Raw genomic sequence first — 23,062 nt, 5'->3', positions numbered from 1 at the left:
TTATTTTTTTTTTTTTTAACAAAACTGCTTTGATTACATTCCCCCAATATAAAAAACAACCAATTGTGCCTCTGTCATAACTATAAAGGGAAGGGTAACAGCTCTCCTGTGTACAGTACTATAAAATCCCTCCTGGCCAGAGACTCCAAAATCCTTTTACCTGTAAAGGGTTAAGAAGCTCGGGTAACCTGGCTGACACCTGACCCAAAGGACCAATAAGGGGACAAGATACTTTCAAATCTTGGGGGGGGAAAGGCTTTTGTTTGTGCTTTTTGTTTAAGGGGTTGTTCGCTCTTGGGACTGAGAGGGACCAGACATCAATCCAGGTTCTCCCCATCTTTCTAAACAAGTCTCTCATATTTCAAACTTGTAAGTAAAAAGCCAGGCAAGGCGTCTTAGTTTTACTTTGTTTTCTCAACTTGTAAATGTACCTTTTACTAGAGTGTTTATCTTTGTTTGCTGTACTTTGAACTTAAGACAGAGGGGGGTCCTCTGAGCTCTTTAAGTTTGATTACCCTGTAAAGTTATTTTCCATACTGATTTTACAGAGATGATTTTTACCTTTTTCTTTAATTAAAAGCCTTCTTTTTAAGAACCTGATTGATTCTCCTTGTTTTAAGATCCAAGGGGGGTTGGATCTGTATTCACCAGGAGTTGGTGAAAGGAAGGAGGGGGGAAGGGTCAATTTCTCCTTGTTTAAGATCCAAGCAGTTTGGATCTGTATTCACCAGGGAATTGGTGAGAAGTTTCTAAAAGCTTCCCAGGGAAGGGAATGGTGGCAGCGGACCAGAACTAAGCCGGTAGTTAAGCTTAGAAGTCCTCATGCAGGCCCCCACACTTGTACCCTAAAGTTCAAAGTGGGGATACAGCCTTGACAGCCTCTCTGGTGACACAAAGCAGCTGTTAGACCTGGTTTAACTGGCCAGTTAAGTTAGCTTTGCATCTAGTTTGCTTCACTCTGGTAGCTGGAATGGGCTAGTGAATTTGCCTTCTGAAAGGAATTTACCTTTCTTGATTTCCATTGGTATGTTGTGGTGGTGCTCAGAGCTGTTTACCTTACAGTGGAGAATTATGTCAGTCTTCAAGCAGTGGCACATCTGTTAGTTGTAGTCCAGTGCAGAACTTTGACGTTTCTAGAGGCTTTCTTGACAAACTGAAAAACCAAAAATTAGCTCCTCTCTGCACCCAGCATGGGTGGCTCATGGGTTTCTCTGCTGTCAGTTCAACCATTATCAAATTTGCAGGCGGCATCAACATTGGAAAAGGGCTAAGCAGTCAGGCAGCGGGACAGAACCAAACTGCAAAGTGACCTGGAGAGAACAGGTCATGTATTTTACTGCTAGCCCTGGTGGTTTGCAAAATATCAGATGTTAAACCTCTTCCTGGTCCTTCGGTCTAATGGGGCTCTTTTTGGCACTGGCCTAGGGCTGAATATAGCAAGTCCTGTGTCAGTGTTATTTTCAGTTTCTCAATATATACATAACTCTTAAACTCCAGTTCATATAATTTGGCCAAATATTTGTCTCAGAATCTCTTTGGGAAAAATAATGTTTCGCAGTCTTGTTCAATACTGAATAATATTCATTGAAACAGAGCTGCCTAGCTTTCAGTGTCATTATTCAGTGAATCTGGCACCTCTGGAAGGTGACCTTAGCAGTGGTGGCGGGAGCCTCCTGTTGAGATGCTAGAGGCACAGAAGTAACAACTCTTGACGCTCTTGTATTGACACTCCTCAAGGGGTGAAGTTAGTTCAGCCTTCATGCTCATTGATGCCTTTGCCTCTCTGCTAAGACCATCAACAGTAGTTAGAGATAAAATAATTTGGCTGACCTTCCATTCCCCCATAAGCTTCACCTTGGCCAGCTAATACATTATAAATTATACAATTGCATGGTCTACACTAAGGTTGTAAAATGCATTCCAGTGTGTTAGCTAACACATTTTTAAAAAACATCTTCCTTCCTAGCCTCAACAAGGCCGTGGAAAAAACTATAAAAAAGACGTGAATTTCTAAAGTTAAAAAAAAAAAAATCAAATTTAAATGTCCACAGCCCCATTGTTTTCTTTGCACATCACCTTTAAAGGGCAAATTGAAAGAAACATCAGGTTTTACTCTTACAAAATTCTGTTTGCTTTCAGTAGTTCTTTAAAGACATTTTTGACATATCGTTTTTATATTTTTTTTTTCCAGTAAATGGAGAGCCATAAATAAGAATCATAATAGCAAAATGGGATAGGTCTTAATTGTGAAGTAAATATCACTGCAGAATTTTGCCAGTTTTCATGCAATTACTCAAGTAAAGTTTCTTTGCAAAAGAATGTGTTCATAGGCATAATCCTTTCATATCATGCTCAGCACACTCTCTTCCTAGAACTCCTGTTATTCCAATCCCGTCCTTCATTCCTTTCTCCAGTCCACCTAACACACGTTCAGTGTTCTGATACTAACAGAAAGGTAATGCTTTAAGGATTTGGCTGAGCCAACGCCATGTGCACGGCACTTGTGGCAGCAAGAAAAATGTAAATCACTTTGCTGCAGTTGTTGAGAAAGACTTTCATTTCTAACCAGCTGTTCAACCCAAATGCTATTGACCTAATTCTGGGCCTTTAAAATCAAGGAGAGTTTTGCCCTTGGTTTTAATGAGACCAGGATTTGGTCTCCAGTGGCCTAGTCTACACTATATCTGAGTACAGTTGCCAAAAATTGTGTTTTGTGACTTGGGTCTAAACATGTTTTGGCAATTTTTAATCACGATGAGCTGATGCAGTGCTGAATGTGGTTTGCTCTTGTCTGCTCTGCATGCTAAGTAGTGTTCATCATCAGTTCAGCAAACACGACAGCTGACAACCGCTGTCCAACATCACAGTGTGATCCTAGCCACTATGGCAGGTAATTTCTGAGAAGAGCCATTAGCTTAGCAGTTGACTTTAGTTTTGTTGTTGTTGTGATTGCTTTTCTGTTTCATAACGAAGAATGAGGCCATCATACAGCCTGTGAACTTTTTTCTGCATGTGGCTTTTTTATTGTTTGAACCTTAACATTTAATTGCTTTTATATATACTGTGTTCAGTTTGCATAGTCACAGACCTGGATAATGTTGGAATTTGTTTTCCAGGCACAACTTTAAACCTCCTGAAATTTCCAATTATTAACCCTACGTCTGACAGACTGTTCAGGAGACAGGAGAGGCTAAAAGCAGATGCAGAAAAAACGGAAGAACAACTTAGTGATGATGAACAAAAATATCTTAAATGCCTTAAAAAGCAAGGTTATTTAATAGGTGAGTATTACCTGAGGAAGAGTATCACCATTTGTTCTCAGATGCAAATACTGCATTATACAAAAGACTCAATTAAGCTTTACTGTATGGTAAGTCAGTGTCTAAAGTGAACTCTTAATTGGTAAACATTGCTAGCCAACATACATTTATGATACATTCTAATTTGGGTTACTAGCATATGTGATAGTAGAACAGCATATCAGAGTAAGAATTCTTTCAAATATATATTAATAATCTTCTGTAAATCCTTATTCTTGATCTTATTAACAAAAAGCTATCTTAACAAAAAACAGGTTAAGGGCCGACTTGATTACAGTCTATAAGTACCTACATGAGGAACACACATTTAATAATGGGCTCTTCAATCTAGCAAAGAAAGTTATAACATGATCCAATGGCTGGAAGTTGAAGCTAGACAAATTCAGACTGGAAATAAGGCATAATTTTTGTGACAATGAAAGTAATTAACCATAGGAACAATTTACCAACGGTCATGGTGGATTCTCCATCACTGGCAATTTTTAAATCAAGATTGGATGTTTTTCTAAAAGATCTGCTCTAGAAATTATTTAGGAGAAGTTCTTTGGTCTGTATTATAAAGTAGGCCAGACTAGATGATCACAATGGTACCTTCGAATATGTGAACATCTAATATGCAGGAACTCTGACTTTCTAAAAGTCATAACTTCAGATTTTTTTTTTTTATGTCACCTGCTTTCATTCTACCCGATAAGAGGTATATATACATAAGTTTCTCCTGGACACCACACCAATGCATCAATTCAGTCCTTGTCCTTCTGGTGTAGGTGGCTTAATAGATTTCCAGGATTGCATCGCAACTCTTTCTCCTTTTCCAAAATAAAAAAGACTAATACATTTAATTGTATTGGCTATTCATTGGTAATATGCAAACTGATAGTGTGTCTTGTAGAAATGAGCTAAAAGACTACAATTACCTTCAAAGAGAATGTTGTCCAAAGACACTTTAATATAGCTGGAGACAGGCCCAGCTACTGAGTTAGGTTTTAGATTTCCAACAAGTGCAGAAATGTTCAGATCTGGAGTTTTCGTTCAGGCATATCCCTATGTGACCAGGGTTCTAGGGGGGGCCACGCTGAGATCGCTCAATCAGGGCAAACTCCCCCAAACTGGTAGTTATTTCTAATACTTAGACTGGTAGTTATTTCTAATACTTAGATTCACCAAGCCAGCAACAAAACAGCTTCTACGATACCTAACTGGTTACCCAGAAGCCAAAACATAGCTCCCTTAAAGCAACCCAGCCTTGAGCTCCCACCCAGACAGCCAGTTCAAATATTATGAGGATTACTGAAAATCATCTTCACCCTATAAAAAGTTATTCCAATCCCAAAGGATCAGATACATCACCCACATGGTCAGTGAATATTTCAGATCTTACCCAAATACACGCTTACCGCCAATTCTTATTAACTAAACTAAGATTTATTAAAGAACAGAGAGTGGGTATTGGTTAAAAGATCATTCTACACACAGACTTGAATAAAACTCTTAGGTCAGTTTCATAGTAGAGATGGTGAGGTTTTCAGTTGCACAGAGTTCTTTCAGAATTAGTCCATAGGTTACAGTCCACTGTCCAGTATCAGGGAGATCCCGATGGGACTGGAGACCTCAGTCTTGGGACTCAACCTTCCCCTGACAAGCTTAAGCAGAACTGAGATAATAGGGTCAGGGCTCAAGAGTTCTTTTTATAGTTCTTTGGCAGCCTCTTGACAGCCTGCAGTCCTTGAGTGAACAATAGTGGCTTTGAAGTAACCTCCTATTTCTTAAGCATAATCAGTAATTAGCTACATGGATTAATGTAAAGCAGCTACCCATCTCCCGCCAATTACAGGTAGTTTACTACATACTTCAAAGAGAAATTAAGACAGTGATATTACTACATTCATAGTTCATCTAAATGTTAACATCTTCTTTTGATCTCCGAATTAACAGAATACAGCGATAGGAACCATTTAGTTACATTGTCAACCTCTAACAATATATTTGTAAACACATACAAAAACACAACTATTATCTACTAATTTATCTCTAAACGTTTAATCTGGGTCAGTTAGCCTGCTAGTTCTGTAACCCTTTCTGGTGCTGTGTCACACCCTAATTAAAACACTTATTATTAACGCTATATAGAGAGCAAAGACTTAGAAAACATAAAAGAAACAGTTGTGTGCAAATGGATGTATACTATATATATGTGGGCTTTCTTGATTGTAAGTCTGAACTAACAGTTATAAAAAAGAAAGCTAAGGAGGATAGTTAAAGTTTTTCAGTCTTAAATTACTATATTGGGGGCTAATTATGCCACAGTTGCAACCGAGTTAGGAACCCAGTTGTAAAACTGTTCCAATTTCTAGTGTAGGCAAGATCTCCAGCCATGTTCCAAAACTGGGCTCACATTTGAAAAGGCTTACAGTGAGATGGCTTATGTAAGTAAGGTGAGTAGAACATGGACTTGAGTTAATATTATAGCTACATCAAAAGCTTACACTGTAGAAAACCTTCTCCATAGAGAGATCTCAATACAGAAGCAGATTCTGTATTGAAATCTCTGCTTTTGCAGAGTTTATAGCTCTGTGCAGTTTGTAAGACTGTAATTGCTGCAAACCAAGGGCCTTATCCTGCAAAGATGCGCATGCTTACATTTATACAAGCAGTTCCATCCAAGCAAATACTCTCACAAGTGGAGTTAAGCACATGCATAAGTGTTTGAAAGATCAAGGTCTTAAATATCAAAAAAAGACAATCTAATTTACAAAGTGTTTTGTGCAATGCCTAGAACAATGGGAACACAATTGGGGTCCTTAGGGTTACTGTAATACAATAAAAAGAACAGGAGTACTTGTGGCACCTTAGAGACTAACAAATTTATTAGAGCATAAGCTTTCGTGGGCTACAGCCCACTTCTTCGGATGCATAGAATGGAACATATATTGAGGAGATACATATACACACATACAGAGAGCATGAACAGGTGGGAGTTGTCTTACCAACTCTGAGAGGCCAATTAAGTAAGTGAAAAAAAACTTTTGAAGTGATAATCAAGCTAGCCCAGTACAGACAGTTTGATAAGAAGTGTGAGAATACTTACAAGGGGAGATAGATTCAATGTTTGTAATGGCTCAGCCATTCCCAGTCCTTATTTAATCCTAAATTGATTGTATCTAGTTTGCATATCAATTCCAGCTCAGCAGTCTCTCGTTGGAGTCTGTTTTTGAAGTTTTTCTGTTGTAAGATAGCACAGATCTTGGAAGACAGACCTGTCCTCGCTTACAGACAACCCCCCAACCTAAAGCAAATACTCACCAGCAACCACACATCAACAAAACAAAAACACTGACCCAGGAACCTATCCTTGTAACAAAGCCCGATGCCAACTCTGTCCACATATCTATTCAAGTGACATCATCATAGGACCTAATCACATCAGCCATACCATCAGGGGCTCATTCACCTGCACATCTACCAATGTGATATATGCCATCATGTGCCAGCAATGCCCCTCTGCCATGTACATTGGCCAAACCGGACAGTCTCTACACAAAAGAATAAATGGACACAAATCTGACATCAGGAATCATAATACTCAAAAAACAGTGGGAGAACACTTTAACCTGTCTGGTCATTCAATGACAGACCTGCAGGTGGCTATCTTACAACAGAAAAACTTCAAAAACAGACTCCAACGAGAGACTGCTGAGCTGGAATTGATATGCAAACTAGATACAATCAATTTAGGATTAAATAAGGACTGGGAATGGCTGAGCCATTACAAACATTGAATCTATCTCCCCTTGTAAGTATTCTCACACTTCTTATCAAACTGTCTGTACTGGGCTAGCTTAATTATCACTTCAAAAGTTTTTTTTCACTTACTTAATTGGCCTCTCAGAGTTGGTAAGACAACTCCCACCTGTTCATGCTCTCTGTATGTGTGTGTATATATATCTCCTCAATATATGTTCCATTCTATGCATCCGAAGAAGTGGGCTGTAGCCCACGAAAGCTTATGCTCTAATAAATTTGTTAGTCTCTAAGGTGCCACAAGTACTCCTGTTCTTTTTGCGGATACAGACTAACACGGCTGCTACTCTGAAACCTGTAATACAATAATAGCACATTATAGCAGGTCCGTGATCTGGGGGACTGCTAATAGCACTGGATTTCTTGTTTTTTGTTGGACAAGAAGGAAAATTTAAATACAGAAACCTAAGTCACTTTTTAACATCCTGACTTTTGAGCATTTAAATTTGTACACCTCAATCACATTTATATTACTTTATCATATGTATTTTATTTATTTTTAAGCGTGTAAGAAGGAAAAATTTCCAGTTGAAGAAAATGTAAAGTAACATAAATTATTAAAAATACTTTTCCTTTTTAATGTAGGAAGAGTTGGAAGAACATTTCAACAACAGAAGTCAAAAGCTGTCATTGACTTTGATCCTGATGAGCTCTCTTTTAACATGGAAGAGGAGCCTGTCTTTTCATCCAACAAGCCTAAAGAGAGAGTGGAATTTACATACAATGAACTGAAAGATGCTCGCTGGTTTTTTGACACGCCGGGGATTGTAAAAGAAAATTGTGTAGGTGCTCTGTCTGTCTGCATTTGAGAAGATCGGTATTTGGGAGAGGGAGTACTGTCTTAGCTAACTTTGAGTGCAGGAATAGAGATTTTTGATATCCTTATGAAATAAAAGACTCTCACATTCAGGTAATTATTTAGTGCCACCCAGTGTATCAGAATATTGTGTAATGAATAGAGCTGAGTGAATAATGGATTTTATTTTACTTTATTTTTATTTTTTGTTCAGAGCTGAACCAAAATTTGTTGGGGGGGAAAAAGCCATTTTGAATCCCGTTTTATTCAAAAGTTTTCATTGAATCAAAAAACTTGAAATAAATTTGTTTCTAATTGACTGAAGTGTTTTGGTCAACTTGAAACAAATTTTTTCTAGTTTTTCAATTCAGTCATTTGTACGGGGTTTTCACTCTTTTTCACTCATTTTGAAATGGTCAAAATGAAATTTTTAAATTTTCTTTTATATTTTTTCTTTTTTCAGCCAAAACTATTCATCAGATTCAATCTGAATTTGCAAATTGTTTTAGAGCCTCGAAAACTTCATTGTTTAGGATAAATTTCTATTTCCCCAAAATAATTCTCCCACTTCTAGTAATAAGGCCTGTTTTATATAGCAAAATTTATCACAGTGGTTGGTTTTGCTGTAGCAAGTAGTGCCATAACCATCTTACAACATGGGTATTTACCAATGTAGATAGGACTAAGCACTATTTATAAGCATGTTAGTGAACTGTTTACAGACCAGTTTTTTGTAGATGAGCCCTGAATGTGTCTCTCTGTAGCAGGAATGAATGAGTCGGAATATTGAAAACGGGATCTGGTTGCAGGATATAAGATTATACCTTTAGCTCTGGTTTTGAGTGAGAATCAGATCACAAGAGATTAAAGGCTTGTCTGTTCTAAAAAAAATTATATTGGTTTAACTGAATTGATTTAAAATCCATCTAGTTAAACCAATGCAACCCCCTAATGTATAACCTGTTAACCATTGCTTAAATAAATTTGCTTTGCATTGGTAATTTACCAAATAGAGCTAATCCCATTTAAGTGCGTCTACATTAGGGGTTATTTAACTAAATCAATTTTTAAATAGATTTTAATGTTTAAACAGATACGATTTTTAGTATAAAAATACCTAGGACTGAGACTTTCAAAGCTGCTTAAAGGGTTTGAATGATAAATTTATGGGAATAAGAAGTTCAAATACCCTAGATGGCTTTGAAAGTTTTGGCTTTAAAATTAATAGAGCCACTGGAAATATGCTCTGTAGAAATCCTGCAGAGTTCTATGGAGTTACGATCTGTCTATGGATATAACTGTTTTCTACAGAAGTGAAGTTAAACTTTAAAAAAAAAAAAATAGTTGTAGTAGTTTGACTTTCTAAGGCTAGTCTACCCACAGATCTTGTACTAGTATAACTCTTTTGGTTAGAGGGATGATACTTTTTTTTTTTTTTTTTTTTTTTTTTAGCCAAAATAGCTAAACCAGTACAAACCCTAGTGTAGACACAGCTATATCAATAGAAAGGAGCCTTATACTGTTATAGTTTACTCCCCAACATATAGGGGAATGAGTTTTATTGGTCTAAGCACCTTTATACCAAGATAACTATAGCCACACTAGGCAGTTGGTACTGCTTTAACTATACCACTATAATTAAGTCGTTCAACTTCTGTGTAGACACAAGGCCTAATTGTGAGGATAGACTTTCAAATAATGTTAGACTGACTGACCCAAAAAACTCTGAGAGGTGTGAACTGCCCCATTCATCTCAGTAGCATCCTCAGTCAGACTTCAAAATTATTGCCTTGTTGAGATGTATAAAGGAGCTCACACCTTATTGTTACTCTCAGCTTCAGCCAGGCTCCAGGACTGTAATAACGTGGTTAGGTGTCTCCTGCCTCAGCCATCTCAACAGGGTAAAGATTCTGAAGCCTAATGCAGTTTTACTGTAAATGTCAATTTCACTGCTGGTCAGTTTAGTATATACATCTAGCTCAATCACAAGTTATGGGCTTGATGCCTGAATTACCAGGTGAAATTCTATGATCTGTTTTATACAGGAGGTCAGAATAGATAGTTACATTGCTTCCTTCTGGCCTTAATATCTTTTAATTGAGTAGAAGCACCTAGCTAAGGTGTGTGGTTTGGATTCACTTGAAACAATGTTTGATATGAGCAAGTTTTAAAGACACAAATGATTAATTGTACTGCGTCTAGCACAATGGGGACTTGATCATTATTCAGGCCTCAGGAAGATAGTTAATAATGGCACACAAAATACTACATTGAAAGAGTGTTAAGGTTGCAAAATCAAGCATGCAAAAGTTTGGAAATGCCAGATTTAAGATTGCCCATGTAAACTTAATCCAGTCCCCTTGTGCGTATGCATTATAATCTGGTCTTTAATTACATGATCACACACTGTTTTAGCCACAGGACCCCACCTTATTCAGCATGTAAGTTGGACGGTGCTCAATGAATGAGCAGCTTTTCTATTAATTTTAATTTTACCTTGGGTGAACAACCTTCGATGAACAATGTGTGGCCCCAGGCCTTATTTACTGCACACTATTCCAATCCTGCTCTGAAGACAGGATTATTAATTACCTCGTGGGCCTTTTCATCTTGCTCCTATAGTATCTGACTACTTCAACAAACATAAATTAATCTTCACAATGCTCCTGTGATGTAAGGGGGGGCATTATTCTAATTTTACAGAAGGGAGAACTGAGAGACAGAGGCATTCACATGAAAAATACACACTAAGTGGGATGCTCACTTTGAAATGTCTATGACCTGACTTTTCAGAGAACTTAGTGTTTTGTAGCACTTTATATGTTCGGAGAACAGTTGCAGTTGTGACCATTCAGCACGTCTGCAAATCAGACACCAGTAGTCTCAAGTTGGACACCCAGAACGTGAACGTATAGTTTTAGTGACCCCCTGTGAAAAGTTTGGATTAAGTGACTTGCCCAGTAGCTCATAGGACCTATATGCCCGAGATGGGGAGAGAATCAGTTCTCCAGGGTGCTGTTCAGCTGCCGAAGCTATGACACCATCCTTACTCTTTCTGACATCCATTGCTTCATGCACCTTCCAACTTTTGCAACAAATGAGGCAGGGGTCCTACAGACAACAGCTTCCTTCACTACATAGTGGTGATCATCCCTAAACACCATCCATCCTGTGCACTAAATGAGTCAGGGGTCCTGTGGAAAAACTAGTAAGTGATCATGGGATTAAATATTGCATCACAATGCATAGGTATAAGGGAGTCAAATTAAGGTTACACGAGCAATCTAAATTCTGGCATTTCCTAATTTTTGAGTACTTGACTTAGCAACCTTAACATTCTTTTAATATAGTTCTTGTATGTAATTTCCTAGGTTTTTAATATCAAACTGGGAGAAAAAAATGTCTGTCATGTGGAACCCTATTGGCTCCCATGTGGTTCATCAGCAGGATTCAGACCTTTAGAGCTACAGTAACTCCTCGCTTAACATTGTAGTTATGTTCTTGAAAAATGTCACTTTAAGCGAAACGATGTTAAGCGAATCCAATTTCCCCATAAGAATTAATGTAAATTGGGGGTGGGGGGGAGGGAAATTTTTTTCACCAGACAAAAGACTATATTTTATATATATGTATACACAGTATAAGTTTTAAACAATTTAATACTGTACACAGCAATGATGATTGTGAAGCTTGGTTGAGGTGGTGGAGTCAGAGGTGGAAGAGGGAGGGATATTTCCCAGGGAATTGCCTTACTGCTAAATGATGAACTAGCACTCAGCTGAGCCCTCAAGGGTTAACACATTGTTGTTAATGTAGCCTCACACTCTATATACAGCACGAATGGAGGGAGGGGAGACAGCATGGCAGACGTAGACACACACCCTGTGTGTGAGAGAGAGAGATGCGCATTGCCCCTTTAAGTACGCTGACCCCACTCTAAATACACTGCTTTTTTAGATCAGGAAGTTGAGACAGCAGCTGCTGCCTGCAAGCTCCCTCCATCCTGAGCCCTGTCGTCTACCTTCCACCTTCCCCCTCCCCCCCGGCTCTATGGAGATAGGGTAAGCAGGGGGCAGGAGCAGGGGGACACCCTGATATTAGCCCGCCTCTTGCGCCGCCCCCCCCCCCCCCCCCCGCACAGCAAGGAGGAGGCTCCCGGGAGCAGCTCCAAGGCAGAGGGCAGGAGCAGCACATGGCAGTGGGGGGAGGGACAGCTGGATGGCTGCCGCACAGGGAACTTAGGGGAGCGGGGAGCTGATGGGGGGCTGCCGGTCCACCGGTTCCAAGCCCCCACCAGCTAGCTGCAATGGGCTGCTCTTCCTGCAAGCAGTGGACAAAGCAGGCGGCTGCCAAACAACGTTCTACGGGAGCATTGCGCAACTCTAAATGAGCATATTCCCTAATTGATCAGCAACGTAACAACGTAAACCGGGACGACTTTAAGTGAGGAAAAAGAACGAGGAGTACTTGTGGCATTCAATGAAGTGGGTTTTAGCCCACGAAAGCTTATGCCCAAATACATTTGTTAGTCTCTAAGGTGCCACAAGTACTCGTTCTTTTTGCTAATACAGACTAACACGGCTGCTACTCTGAAAGCTGTCCCCATTTAAGTGAGGAGTTACTGTACAGCACAGACCTCTGTGACTTGAGCTAATGGAGTAATTGATAGATGATGACAACCTACTACTGCTGTGTGGACCATTTACAAGAGCAGGGGATGAGACATGTTTTGCCAGTGGGTCTCGCAACTATTTGCTGACAGCAGAGAAACATGGAGACTCAGAAATCCTAGGTTATTATAGCCAGGTTCCAAGAGAAGTGTGCTTTAGTGGTTACAGACCCTTCTGTCTCTAGCCAAAGCACCCGCCAGGCCTAGCTCCTCACCTCTCTGCATCCAGCCATGCTGATTGCACCTCCTCATTACTGCCAGGGTGCAGCAGCAGGAGCATTGGGAGCACAGAAGAATCTCCCGGCTCTCAGTTCCAGCTTCCTAGTGGTCCCTGGCTGCCAGGAATGAATGAGCATAGAAAGTGAATGGACTTACTTGTGCTCAGTAACTTCCTGTAGATAGCTCTAATTTTGATTAAGCTTGGTGTGCCTGTGAAGTGAGACATGCCAAAGTTTGGATTGAATTTCCACTTGTCACGCTGTTCGTTTTGGCTGGAGAGGAGGAGGGGTTGTCTGGGCACCAATTTTGGGGTGTGGAGCAGGAATTTTCAGTCTTTGCTTTCTGTACATTTTTGTGAGGGTTAGATGCCAGTGGGCTAGTTCAGTCTATGAATTACTAAAGATGTTTGGCTTTATAAGGGAGCAAGAGAAAATAACTAAACTTCTAGAAACTGAAAGAAAGGGTTTTTGATAGCTGTCAAATTTAGCACTAAGCATTACCTAATACTCGGGAATATTATCTGTGGAGCTTGCAGTCTGCAAGGCTCTTACTGTTTCAGAATTGGTGCAAAAGTTGCCAAGATTTTCAGACTAAAGTTGACTCCATCTACACTACAGAAAGAGTAGGAGTACTTGTGGCACCTTAGAGACTAACAAATTTATTTGAGCATAAGCTTTCGTGGGCTACAGCCCACTTCTTCGGATGCATAGAATGGAACATATATTGAGGATATATATATACACATACAGAGAGCATGAAAAGGTGGGAGTTGTCTTACCAACTCTGAGAGGCCAATTAAGTAAGAGGGAAAAAAACCTTTTGAAGTGATAATCAAGATAGCCCAGTCCAGACAGTTTGATAAGAAGTGTGGGAGTACTTACATGGGGAGATAGATTCAATGTTTGTAATGGCTCAGCCATTCCCAGTCTCTATTTAAGCCTAAATTGATTGTATCTAATTTGCATATCAATTCAAGCTCAGCAGTTTCTCGTTGGAGTCTGTTTTTGAAGCTTTTTTGTTGCAAAATTGCCACTCGCAGGTCTGTCATTGAATGACCAGACAGGTTAAAGTGTTCTCCTACTGGTTTTTGAATGTTATGATTCCTGATGTCAGATTTGTGTCCATTAATTCTTTTGCGAAAGAGATACACAGAAAGAGTGTGTAGAGACCCAGGCACACTATAGTAGTAGCTGACACAATTACAAAACGGTTCTGTCTTTTAATGCAGAGTCAAGACCAAACCATGTTGTAACCATGTTGCCAAACTGTAGTACACATTTGAATGTTAGCGAGGCTGTGGAATGACTTAGGCGCATGGTTAGAAGAGTTTGGTTCTGTTTGTGCTGAAAATTCCAAGTGTGTGAGACAGGGATGCTGTCTATTTGGAATCTAGTTAGTGCTTTAAAGTTAAAAGTTATGTTGGGTACTGCACCTGGGCCTGGATCCCACTGACATGTTTTGTGCTTTTCCAGTCACTTTTTCCTCTTTTTAACATTTTTTTCCTCTCTACTGTTCCTGTGTGTGAAAGACCCACATAGACAGGGGAAGCTCACTGTGTGGGGTTGGGGGGAAGTGAAACTGACTGCACACATAGTCCCATTAAATGTACAAAGTATGCTGGAAAGTACCTTTCAGTTATAGTCACCATAGCATTACTTATAACAATAGTAGGAAAAACATTTCAGGCAGAAGTTTATATTTTAAGCTGGAGTCTCTCGCTGTGCCTCGGGCACTTTAGTGACACATCAGACACAGTAGTTCCTGCTTTTTAGGTGGGAACTCTGTTGCACATAAACCTATGCTGAGGAGCTAAGCTCTTAGTTACATTTCCTGAGAATTTATTCGCAAAGTATTTTTCCGTGGTAGAGGTGGGGACAAGAGATCTCTGAAACCTTAGTCAGTTTAAAACGATTTACAGTTTTATAGCAGAAAGCTTGCTAATACCTGAAATATCCTCCTTAAACTCAGAATTGCCATAATGCTAACTGTAAGAAATATTGATCCAAAATTCTGTTTAAGATACCTTGAACTGCTGGCACATTAAGCTTAACAAAATCTGCTGTGGTAGAGCAGGAAACAATTGGCTGATTACACTGCTCTACAGCCAAAATGCTTCTGAAATAAATGTAGTCAAACTTTACTAATTCTGGGTCACTGAGAACGAAAATGATGCTTAAAATTGTTGATTGGCTCTAGTTTTCAAGATATGCTATTGGGTCAGTATATACGACCCTTGACTTGGGAATGGCGGAGGATATGTGAGTTATAAAGGGAAGGGATCTCAATTTAAACCAGAAATGACTAAAATACATCTTTGACTGGATCTGTGAATAAATCTATGACTGGGTTTGGACAGTACTTGCTTTTTAGGTAAAACAATGAATGATGGAATCTGAAGCTGGTATTGCGTCATACATGATATGAATTGCATCATGTTATTCCTAGAAGTCATGGATGATGCAATCATAATGAAGCTTACATCACTCTGCTGAACAAATTGCCCTATATCAGCTCTAGAAATCATACAGTGTCGTGCTCTCTTATTTGTCAGTGTTTGATTTTGCAAAGGGACACATTTCTGTTTAGCCAAAGTGAGCAGAGATGCCTCATACTTATGTGAACAGTGCAGATAACTTCTGCTATGTTTGTGGTGAAGTGACTTTTGCATCACAAAAGCGCAGTATAACCACTCTGGTTAAGAAAGCCTATCACCTTTATTTTGGCTGCAAAATTGAAGATCAGGACAAGAGGTGGGCCCCACACATGCTGCAACACTTGTGCAACAAATCTTCGCCAGTGGTTGAACAGGAAAAGGAAATCTATGCCTTTTGCAGTGCCAATGATTTGGAGAGAGCCAACAGATCATACCAGCAATTGTTACTTCTGCATGGTGCCTCCAGTTGGGAAAGGTGTGTCAAAGAAGAAAAAGTGGACTGTGCATTATCCAAACATTCCATCAGCTATACGCCCAGTACCCCACGGAGAAAGACTGCCGGTTCCTGATGCACCAGAATCATTCTCACTTGAGTCAGATGAGGAAGAGGATGAAACTTCTGGTCCTGAACCATCAATGTCACAGGACCCACATTTTCTCCCATCCTCCTCCTCTGAACCACACCTCATAACACAAGGTGAACTGAATGACCTTGTCAGGGATTTGGAACTACCCAAGAGTAAGGCAGAGCTGTTGGGCTCCAGTCTACAGCAGTGGAATCTCCTGGCAGGTGATGTTAGGGTTTCCATGTTCCGTGACCGTCAAAAGGATCTTGTCCCATTCTTCTTCATGGAAGGTGATCTTGTAGCCTGCAACAACATCGATGGTGTGATGGCAGCCCTCAACATCGTTCACGATCCAGATGAGTGGAGACTGTTCATTGATTCATCGAAGACGAGTCTTAAAGCTGTTTTACTGCATAATGGCAATGTTTTGCCATCAATTCCAGTTGGTCATGCAGTCCATATGAAGGAAACCTATGACAACATGAAACAACTTTTGAGGTGCATAAACTATGACCAACATCAGTGGCAGCTTTGTGGCGATTTGAAGGTTGTTGCTCTCTTGCTTGGTCTGCAGACTGGATACACACAGTACTGCTGTTTTCTCTGCGAATGGGATAGTCGTGCAAGAGATTCCCACTACATCAAGAAAGATTGGCCACTCTGACAGTCATTGGAGCCTGGGAGGAAAAGTGTTCAGCATCCACCACTTGTTGAATCAAGGAAGATTTTGTTACCACCCTTTCACATCAAGCTGGGTCTGATGAAGAACTTTGTCAAGGCCATTGACAAAACACAAGCAGCTTTCAAGTATCTCCATGGAAAATTTCCAAGGTTAAGTGAAGCTAAGATAAAGGAAGGTGTCTTTGTTGGTCCTCAGATTCGTGAACTTCTTCGAGATGATGCATTTGACCATGCACTGCGTGGCAAGGAAAAGACGGCCTGGAAAGCCTTCCAGTTAGTGGCAATCAATTTTCTCGGAAACAACAAGGCAGACAACTACAGGTTGTTGGTGGAAAACCTCCTCAAGGCATACAAAAGCCTTGGTTGCAACATGTCACTAAAGATACATTTTTTGCACTCTCATCTAGATTTTTTTCCACCGAACTGCGGAGCAGTGAGCGACGAGCACGGCGAGCGATTTCACCAGGACATTGCAACAATGGAGAAACGCTATCAGGGCAAATGGAGCCCATCAATGCTTGCAGACTATTGCTGGACAGTGACAAGAGATGCTCCATTTAATGAATACAAGAGACAAGCCAAGAAGCGCCGAGTAGACACTGAATAGGACTAAACTATGTACATAATAGTTTTTTGCCTTTTGTTTCATAATACATTTTATTTATATAACCCTTTTGCTGATTTTTAAAGTGTTACATAAACAGGACAGGTGAAATATTATCATGTAAAGCAACCATAAACACATGAAAAGACCTAGGTTTACAATTTATGATTAAAACTCTACTATCTACACAATATACATAGACATAAAATGTAAAAACTTAAATATCTTCGAAACAGTAGCCAATCAGTTGTTTTAATTGTCATATTTGAATTCAGCACATCAAAATACATAATAAATAGCACATTTTATCGCTGAAGCAGACGACTTCTCAAAAATTGTAGACCAGTGTTATTATTAGTGGCTTCATAATAAAAGTGATAAATAGTAATTCCTGAATGGAGACAGTGAGAGTTCAGCACAGTTGCAACATGTTTTTACTCTGGGGATCTCAATCTCATTTTAGGTTGTTCCACAAATAAATAGTATTTGTGTAGAAACATAGCAGGAACCATCTGCAATCTTCAATGGTTAAGCAGCAGTTCTGCAGAAAAGGACCTGGGGATTACAGTGGACGAGAAGCTGGATATGAGTCAGCAGTGTGCCCTTGTTGCCAAGAAGGCCAACGGCATATTGGGCTGTATTAGTAGGAGCGTTGCCAGCAGATCGAGGGAAGTGATCATTCCCCTTTATTCGGCACTGGTGAGGCCACATCTGGAGAATTGCATCCAGTTTTGGTCCCCCCACTACAGAAGGGATGTGGACAAATTGGAGAGAGTCCAGCGGAGGGCAACGAAAATGATTAGGGGGTTGGGCACATGACTTATGAGGAGAGGCTGAGAGAACTGGGGTTATTTAGTTTGCAGAAGAGAAGAGTGAGGGGGGATTTGATAGCTGCTTTCAACTACCTGAAGGGGGGTTCCAAAGAGGATGGAGCTCGGCTGTTCTCATTGGTGGCAGGTGACAGAACAAGAAGTAATGGTCTCAAGTTGCAGTGGGGGAGGTCTAGGTTGGATATTAGGAAACACTATTTCATTAGGAGGGTGGTGAAGCACTGGAATGGGTTACCTAGGGAGGTGGTGGAATCTCCATCCTTAGAGGTTTTTAAGGCCCGGCTTGACAAAGCCCTGGCTTGGATGATTTAATTGGTGTTGGTCCTGCTTTGAGCAGGGGGTTGGACTAGATGACCTCCTGAGATCTCTTCCAACCCTAATATTCTATGATGTAACACAAAGTAGCAGTAAGCTGATTCTGTGAACATTGCAGAGACAAATTGGCTTGAGCTGTTTAGACTGTAAAGCCTTAAGACTCATATTGTTAGTTTGGAGTGTCCATGTTACAAGCTACTTTAAGTCTGTATGTGTGAATTGTTAAAAAAGATAAGCACTTTCTTGCCATGGCTGAACTGAATATGCAGTCCTACTTGTCTGTAATTTCTGTATGAGATCATTTGAGACAGATATTCTCCATTCAAGGTATTTGGTCATCTTCCTTTTTCCCCATAAAGCAAGAGCATTGGTTTAATCGTTTTTGTAAAAGCATCCAAAATGAGTTATGGTTATACAATTTGCTTTGCAGGTTTTAAATCTTCTAACAGAGAAAGAAGTAAAGCTTGTCTTGCCGACACATGCCATTGTTCCACGGACCTTTGTACTTAAGCCTGGAATGGTTTTGTTTCTAGGTGCTTTGGGACGCATAGACTATTTGCAGGTAAGGGAGAGTGGATTTTGTAATGTTCTGTGAATAAGATCTTGTTTGCGTTTTGTGGTGTTATAACAAGTTACAAAACACCTTCACCATCAGGCTATTTGTGTAGCTTTCATCACCATTTCTTTGTCAGCTGCTGCTCTTAAGATTTCCACTAAGGAAACACAAACCTCGTTGTGTAAAGTAAAAAATGCTTTTGAAAAAGGCTGTGCCATATGATAGCCCAAAGTGAAGATTTTTGTACTGTAAAGGAGCATCTTGCAGCATGTTACCAAGAGGTCCTGAGCTTTGTTCTAAATGAAACCGGAGAATTGCTTTGAGATTGACGGGTCACTAACAGAACAAGGGTACAAATCCTTGCAAGGTGGCTAATGGTGCTAGAGTGTAGCCAAAATGAATCGACTTTAAAGGGACAGTGTCCAGTGGTTACATGAAAGAGCTACATAGATAGGGAAATTGATTAAGGGCATTTCTGCTTTTCCCTCAACATTTTATAAGAATTGTTTAGTCAAGGGAGAAATGAAAAATGATGACACCAAACACTATCCACCAAACAAAGTAGAAAAAATAAACTGGAAAAATGCTGTTCTTTGCTAATCCTTTTCACTCTCGGCAGTTCTGGGTAAAACCTCCTTCATATAGATGTGTGATTCGTATTGGGATGATTTCCCTTAAAGTGATTTCTGTTAGGTGGTGGTGGAGTCATGTTACGTACTCGTGCTAATTCCCCTTAGTGATGCTTTGCTTCATTTTGAAAAGAAAGGCTATTAGAACAGGGCAAGGAGTGAGATTTTTCAAAAGTTATTGTAGAAATACATTTGATTAGTATTTCCTCCAGGTTTAAAGAAATATCTAATAGTAACGGGCAGAGCAGAGGGGTGTGTGTGTCTGGGGTCCATTCTCCCCTTTATACACTTGCATTATTAATGGAAGTTTTATTTATTCCATTTCTAAAATACAGCTGTCGATGCCCGTCCAGTGCTCTGCGTGCCTAGCACATAAATAAAAAAATCCACCAAAGACTGCCCATAAATAGCTCCACCTCAGCCAACCCCTCCTCAACAGCCTTAGGCAAGATCTGCTAGAGCGCTTTGCCTGTATAACTACACCAGTATACTATCCAGGCAAAGCGCTCCTAGTGTGGGTGCAGCATGTACAGGCAAAACTGAACTTTTGCTGGTATAGCTTATTGTAGGCCCCACCATCCCCACCCCGAGTGAAATAAACTATAGTGGTAAAATCACAGTTTTGCTGATATAATTGCATCTGCACTAGGGGCTTTTGCCAGCACAGCTATGTCAATCGCAAATCTTCACACCCTTGATCAACATATCTGAGCTGGCAAAAGTGTGTAGTGTAGCCTTGGGCTTGTGGGGGAGTTGTATCCATGCATCGGTAGGAGACTAGATTCCTTGGTTTGGATTTGATGTAATCCTGTTTTCCCACTGCAGTTTGGATGTACAATTCATTATAGTAATTTTCATGCTTAAATTTGGTTTGTAGAATTCTAGGCACCCCAAGCAGAGCCTGGTAAACAAGAGGGATATTTTACTACAGGATCTGGGAAATGGTCTGAGAGGATCAGCTGGGCAGGAGAAGTCTGTCACACCATCCAGAAATAAGCCTGCCAGTTTTGTTCACACAGGCAGTACTTTCAGTATTGTGAACTAAGCTAATGTAGAGATCGGGGTGGGCAAACTTTTTGGCCAGAGGGCCACATCGGTGAATAGAAATCGTATGGCAGGCAATGAATGCTCACAAAATTGGGGTTGGGGTGCGGGAGGGGGTGAGGGCTCTGGTTGGGGGTGCAGGCTCTGGGGTGGGGCTGGGCAGTTTGGGGTGTAGGAGGGTGCTCTGGGCTGGGACCGAGGGGTTCAGAGGATGGGAGTGGGATCAGGGCTGGGGCAGGATCCCCTGGGAAGCTAATACGAGGGGGCAAGGAGTCCAGGAGAGCTGGCTGTATTTTAAAGGAGCCTTATTGAGGGCACAGGAACAAACGGTCCCGAAGTGCAGAAAGAATAGCAAATATGGCAGGTGACCAGCTTGGCTTAACAGAGAAATCTTCGGTGAGCTTAAACACAAAAAGGAAGCTTACAAGAAGTGGAAATTTGGACAGATGACTAGGGAAGAGTATAAAAATATCGCTAGAGCATGCAGGGATGTAATCAGGAAGGCCAAGGCACAATTGGAGTTGTAGCTAGCAAGGGATGTGAAGGGTAACAAGAAGGGTTTCTGCAGGTATGTTAGCAAAAAGAAGAAGGTCAGGGAAAGTGTGGGACCCTTACTGAATGAGGGAGGCAACCTAGTGACAGATAATGTTGAAAAAGCTGAAGTACTCAATGCGGTTTTTGCCTCGGTCTTCACAGACAAGGTCAGCTCCCACACTGCTGTACTGGGCAACACAGTATGGGGAGGAGGTGAGCAGCCCTCAGTGGTGAAAGAACAGGTTAAGGACTATTTAGAAAAGCTGGACAGGCACAAGTCCATGGGTCCAGATCTAATGCATCCAAGGATGCTGAGGGAGTTGGCTGATGTGATTGCAGAGCCATTGGCCGTTATCTTTGAAAATTCGTGGCGATCGGGGGAGGTCCCGGATGATTGGAAAAAGGCAAATATAGTGCCCATATTTAAAAAAGGGAAGAAAGAGAATCCAGGGAACTACAGACCGGTCAGCCTCACTTCAGTCCCCAGCAAAATCATGGAGCAGGTCCTCAAGGAATCCATTCTGAAGCACTTGGCGGAGAGGAAGGTGATCAGGAACAGTCAACAGTCACCAAGGGCAAGTCATGCCTGACTAACCTGATTGCCTTCTATGATGAGATAACTGGCTCTGTGGATATGGGGAAAGTGGTGGATGTGATATATCTTGACTTTAGCAAAGCTTTTGATACGTTCTCCCACAGTATTCTTGCCAGCAAGCTTTAAAAGTATGGATTGGATGAATGGACTATAAGGTGGATAGAAAGCTGGCTAGATTGTCGGGCTCAATGGGTAGTGATCAACCGCTCGATGTCTAGTTGGCAGCTGGTATCAAGAGGATTGCCCCAAGGGTCGGTTCTGGGGCCGGTTTTGTTCAACATCTTTATTAATGATCTGGATGATGGGATGAATTGCACCCTCAGCAAGTTTGCAGATGACACTAAACTGGGGGGAGAAGTAGATATGCTGGAGGGTAGGGATAGTGTCCAGAGTGACCTAGACAAATTGGAGGATTGGGCCAAAAGAAATCTGATGAGGTTCAACAAGGACAAGTGCAGAATCCTGCACTTAGGAAGGAAGAATCCCATGCACCGCTACAGGCTGGCTAAGCAGTAGTTCTGCAGAAAAGGACCAGTAGCGTAGCTAGTGGGGTGCAGGGGAAGCAGCCGCTTCCCCTCAGCACATTTCCCAAAAGCGGCACCTGCTGGGCCGGCGCTGGGGGCAGCACGGCCGGAGGAGCCATGGGGGGGGGCGCTCCTCGGCCATCGTGCCCCACGCGGCCCCAACATCACCGCAGGCACAGCCACCTCCTGCGTCGGCTCAGGGCTCGGCAGCCAAGCGCTCCCCGCCCCGAGCCAAAGCTGGGTTCCGCCCGCAGCGCGGGGCCGGGATCGGCTGGGGACAGGCGGCGGCGCAGGACAGAAGGTGAGCGGCGGGGGTCCGGTGCCTTGCACTGGGGGGTCCCCTCCGGGCGAGGGGCTCCCCGGGGCCAGGCCCGCAGGGCAGGGGCGCAGGCCGCGCTGTCTGGACGGGGAGCCTGAAGCCCGGGGCGGGGGAGACGGGACCCCGTGGGTGGGGCCGGGCGGCGAAGCCCGGCGGGGGACACCTGCAGAGCGGGCTGGGCAGGAGAGACTCTCCTGGGACCGCGGGGGGACGGGGGTATCTGCACCCCCGGGAAGCCCGCAGGTGTCCTGAGCCAGGCCCCGGGGTTAATCTGGGGGGGGGGAACGGGAGGAGCTAAGGGGGGGTGCCTTTTTTATGTTTGCTCCCCCTATGCTTAGACCCTGGCTACGCCACTGAAAAGGACCTGGGGATTACAGTGGATGAGAAGCTGGATATGAGTCAGCAGTGTGCCCTTGTTGCCAAGAAGGCCAACGGCATATTGGGCTGTATTAGTAGGAGCATTGCCAGCAGATCAAGGGAAGTGATTATTCCCCTCTATTCGGCACTGGTGAGGCCACACCTGAAGTATTGCGTCCAGTTTTGGTCCCCCCACTACAGAAGGGATGTGGACAAATTGGAGAGAGTCCAGCGGAGGGCAACAAAAATGATTAGGGGGCTGGGGCCAC

At 41.8% G+C, this 23,062-nt stretch overlaps 1 protein-coding gene across 1 annotated transcript in view; it reads left to right on the top strand.

The window, feature by feature from the left end:
- The window catches only part of NOA1 (nitric oxide associated 1), a 31,140-nt gene that overhangs the window by 3,751 nt on the left and 4,327 nt on the right, over window positions 1–23,062 (top strand). Inside the window, exons 3-5 of the mRNA XM_065405096.1 lie at window positions 3,117–3,281; window positions 7,707–7,903; window positions 18,666–18,797. Coding sequence (XP_065261168.1) covers window positions 3,117–3,281; window positions 7,707–7,903; window positions 18,666–18,797 — 494 coding nt within the window. The remainder of the gene's footprint in view (window positions 1–3,116; window positions 3,282–7,706; window positions 7,904–18,665; window positions 18,798–23,062) is intronic.

The sequence above is a fragment of the Emys orbicularis genome, chromosome 5 (genome assembly GCF_028017835.1).
Source record: "Emys orbicularis isolate rEmyOrb1 chromosome 5, rEmyOrb1.hap1, whole genome shotgun sequence".
NCBI classification, from domain to species: Eukaryota; Metazoa; Chordata; order Testudines; family Emydidae; genus Emys; species Emys orbicularis.
The sequence above is the reverse complement of the archived record's forward strand: the minus strand, read 5'-3'. Positions and strand labels throughout refer to the sequence as shown.